The sequence below is a fragment of the Siniperca chuatsi genome, linkage group LG12 (assembly GCF_020085105.1).
Source record: "Siniperca chuatsi isolate FFG_IHB_CAS linkage group LG12, ASM2008510v1, whole genome shotgun sequence".
NCBI lineage: Eukaryota > Metazoa > Chordata > Actinopteri > Centrarchiformes > Sinipercidae > Siniperca > Siniperca chuatsi.
Window position 1 is genome coordinate 10,580,725 of NC_058053.1, and position 3,843 is coordinate 10,584,567.

At 39.7% G+C, this 3,843-nt stretch overlaps 1 protein-coding gene across 1 annotated transcript; it reads left to right on the top strand.

The window, feature by feature from the left end:
* The first annotated feature begins 1,933 nt into the window (after positions 1-1,933).
* On the top strand, positions 1,934-3,192 carry LOC122885614. The gene is made up of 2 exons (XM_044216929.1): positions 1,934-2,187; positions 2,404-3,192. The coding sequence occupies exons 1-2, from the start codon at positions 2,107-2,109 to the stop codon at positions 3,064-3,066; spliced, it is 744 nt and encodes a 247-aa protein (XP_044072864.1). The 5' UTR covers positions 1,934-2,106; the 3' UTR covers positions 3,067-3,192.
* Positions 3,193-3,843: the final 651 nt, after the last annotated feature.

Below are 3,843 nucleotides of genomic sequence, written 5' to 3' on the forward strand. Positions count from 1 at the left end.
AAAGTAGTTTTCAAGTACCACTTTCGAGACCAGGACTTTGCTTAAATGTTACTTGCAGCAAGAAGTAAAATTTTGATTTAGATTTAAAATATAGGCCTAGGTTGCCTAATGCATGGGGTAAATATTAACATGTTTGAAATCTTTAAAATGTGAATACTGTACATCTAAGATGAGTAATCTCTAATTACTCAGGAAAATTGTGTGCGTGCCAATGGCGGAGCATCAGGGGATGTGGGGAAGCGGTCGCACCCAGGCTCAGAACCTAGGCGGGCAGTTTTTGTACAGTACAAAAAATTCACAATAATACAGCAAAATTAAGAAACATTATGTGTTATGGTTACAGAATCTGTCTTGCACTCCATTTAAAACATTTAGTCAAAAACTGGTTCATGACAGCCAATACAGATATCACATTGACTGGCAGGCATCAATTTTTTTAAAGGACAATATTGCCCTGATATATCGCTCAAACTTAATTCCTACCGCTCCACTCGTATGAGAGGTAAGAGAGATTGGTAATGGAGGTCACAATGTTCTGATTAAAACCAGGCGATGAGAAAGAGCACCCTGATGAAAGCTAAATGGCCCTGGGTGATGGACTGAGCAAAACAAACAGCAAGAGATGGTCAACTAACTGAGCGCTAATGAAATTCTCTGTGGTCATGGTCGTTAGGATAAGGAACAGTTGAGGTCTGCAGGAAAATCACCTCAATATGCATAATTTATGATTTAGAAACTGTCATACAAATTTGCACAAATCTACATATGTACACACATACAGCACACACGTCCCAGTAGAGCTGTTTGGTTGTTGTCATTTTGCTTGTTTGGAAAGTGTTGAGCTTTGTCCAGCTCATCTTCTCTGTGTTTGTGTGTTCATGTGTCTACTGACTTGTTATAATACCCATCAACTACTGTAAGAATCTAATATTGAGTCCTGACAAATCGTTTGTTACTGTGACTGACAAAGAACATGACAAGGAGTTCTGCAGATACCAAACATCTCCACAGTCTCAATGACAGAGAAAAAATACTTCATGAAAAGCAAAGTATCTCAGAGAATGTTACAGTTTTTCTCAGTCGCTTTGGTACATATCTCAGATCAGAATTGAAATTCTCAAAACTACCTGTTCAATTCTCACATCATTGTGTCACTTGTGCACATCAAAAAAGCAGTTTCTCATTTCTTTGAACAAGTTGCAAATGCTTTGGTACATCCATGCAAATGATTATGTACAATTCTCTGTTGTTTCCTACATTATCAGTTGCTTATGTCATGTTGATCAAAATGTATTATATTGGGTCTCTGTTGAATAGTCTCACCCCCCACAACACTTAGGCACAAGCTCATAGCATAAGTCTTTACATGCAAAATGGTTGAACAAGTTATCATAATATGTCAAGCATATTTATATACTGTCTATATTTCCATTAGACTTTTTTCTAAATCTGTCCTGAATTGGTAAATTGCTCCCAGGTGAATCTTGACTTTCTCTAACGAAGGTGCTTCTCATGAAGCATCAACTAGCAGGTATATATATAGCTGGAGCAACAGAATGTTACAATGTTTGACAATGGAAGGACAATGAATTGGACGGGGTCAACAGCCAGAGAGAAGACAAAGAAGAGGAGTGAGGCTGCGTGGTGGAGGAGTTGGAAGGCAAAACCGAGGAAGAGGCAGAAGAGGCCGAGGACATATACGCGTTCCTGATGAGATTAGAGCCACACTCGTAGACCACGTTCTCAATCATGGGCTTACAATGGCCAAGGCTGGTCGAAGGGTGCAGCCAAATGTTGGAAGAACAATTGTGTCCTCGATTATTCAGACTTTTCGTCGACAGAATAGGTATGTAATCTAACAATAGGCATTGTACACTGTACTTTCCTTACAAATTTTTTTCCCACATAGGACTGCAAGACAAATTCACAGGGGTGGCAGAGTGCCCCTTTTCACACGTGAACAGGAGGAGGCCATTTGCACCATGGTAATAGAAAACAATGCAATAAGACTAAGGGAGATAAAAAGTGCCATTATACAGGACAACAACATCTTTCAAAACAACAGTCAGCATCTCAACCATTGATAGGGTGCTGAAAAGACACCAAATGAATATGAAGCAGCTCTACACTGTTCCGTTTGAAAGAAATGGTGAAAGAGTGAAGGAGCTGCGTTACCAATATGTACAGGTAAAACATGTATGAGCATGCAGCAACTGTACCTCAGAGTAAACAGTACAACATTGTATAGTGATATACAGTACAGTAAGTGTGAACTTGACACATTGCATCTTCTTTTCTACAGCCATAGCAAATATGTGCTGTATACATTTGATGTAACTGTATCTTGGCCAAAATGAAAATGCATGTAATTCATGAAACTCATTTTGTGTCTTCTGGATATAGCGTATAATGGAACTGGAAGCAAGTGAACCACCGCACAGCTTCCTCTACATGGATGAAGCTGGCTTCAACCTAACAAAACGTAGAAGGCGTGGTCGAAATATCATCGGCCACAGAGCTACAGTTGATGTGCCAGGCCAACGGGGCGGAATCATAACCATGGGTTGTGCAATCTCTGAGAATGGTGTGCTAACGCATATTCCCATTATTGGGCCATACAATACAGAGCGTCTTGTCACCTTTTTAGACACTCTCTACAGGGATCTCATCCCTGAACAAGAGAGGGGTCAGATTGGAGATGACCTGCCAAAGTATGTGATCGTTTGGGACAATGTCAGTTTCCATCGTTCCAACATCATCAGGCAATGGTTTGCTGCCCATGACAGGATGCTGATGGAGTTCCTCCCACCCTACTCTCCATTCCTTAACCCCATTGAGGAATTTTTCTCAGCATGGAGATGGAAAGTATACGATCGTCAGCCACATACACAAATCACCCTTCTGGCTGCCATGGATGCAGCATGTGACGACATCACAGCAGATGCCTGCAGAGGCTGGATAAGACACTCAAAAAGATTCTTTCCACGCTGCATTGCAAGAGAAGATGTTTGTTGTGATGTGGATGAGAATTTGTGGCCTAACAGACAGGATCGTCAAGAGGTGTAGGAAGATTGTAATTCCTTAATGTAATTTCTACAGCACCGCATGTTCAGTTTTTCCTATGTTCACATTTATTCTTTAGGTTTTTTTTGTGTGCTATTCAGTGCTGTCTTTTCATTTCTGTATCTCAATGACATGTTCTGTCAATAAAATACAGTACAAACAGTAAGAGTGTAAATTTGAATATTTTCCATTCTCTTGCAATTACACTCACACATACACTGAGATGTTACAATTGACAATAATTGTCATCAAAACTTTAGCCATAGTTTCCATCAGAACATCCCTCCAGAGTAAACTGTTATAGTGACAACATGACTAAACAATTTGACTGTCTTATCCGTACACAATGACACAAGGACTTGTCATTCTGATGGCACTGACATGTTCATTGACACAGATATTACTTTTGAGAGATGAACTAAGGATTTTGAGTAAGAGATTGGCTTTTGCAGGTTATCCATGGTGTTTTGCTATTTGTACAAATTGTTTTGAGAAATGCACTTACTGTTTTGCAAATTGTGAGTTTGATTCGAGAAATGTACCAAAGCGACTGAGAAAAACTGTAAAACTCAAAAAGCATGTGTTTGTTGTCTAAATGTACTTCTTTGTTCGCTAAAAAATAACATTCACATTCAGTTTTTTGATACCTTGGGAGACAATACATTAATGCTAATTGTGCTTTCAAGGCTTGCAAATATCCTTGGTGGAGGTCACTGAGGCCTTTGCTCCTAGCCATCCGGTCTTTGTATAACTGGAGTGAGAGGTGAGTCTACATTTTAC

Coding starts and splice junctions, on each gene's coding strand:
- LOC122885614 (XM_044216929.1), top strand. CDS start 2,107: ATGAATATGAAGCAGCTCTACACTGTTCCGTTTGAAAGAAATGGTGAA. Junction 2,188..2,403: donor TGCGTTACCAATATGTACAG/GTAAAACATGTA, acceptor TTCTGGATATAG/CGTATAATGGAACTGGAAGC.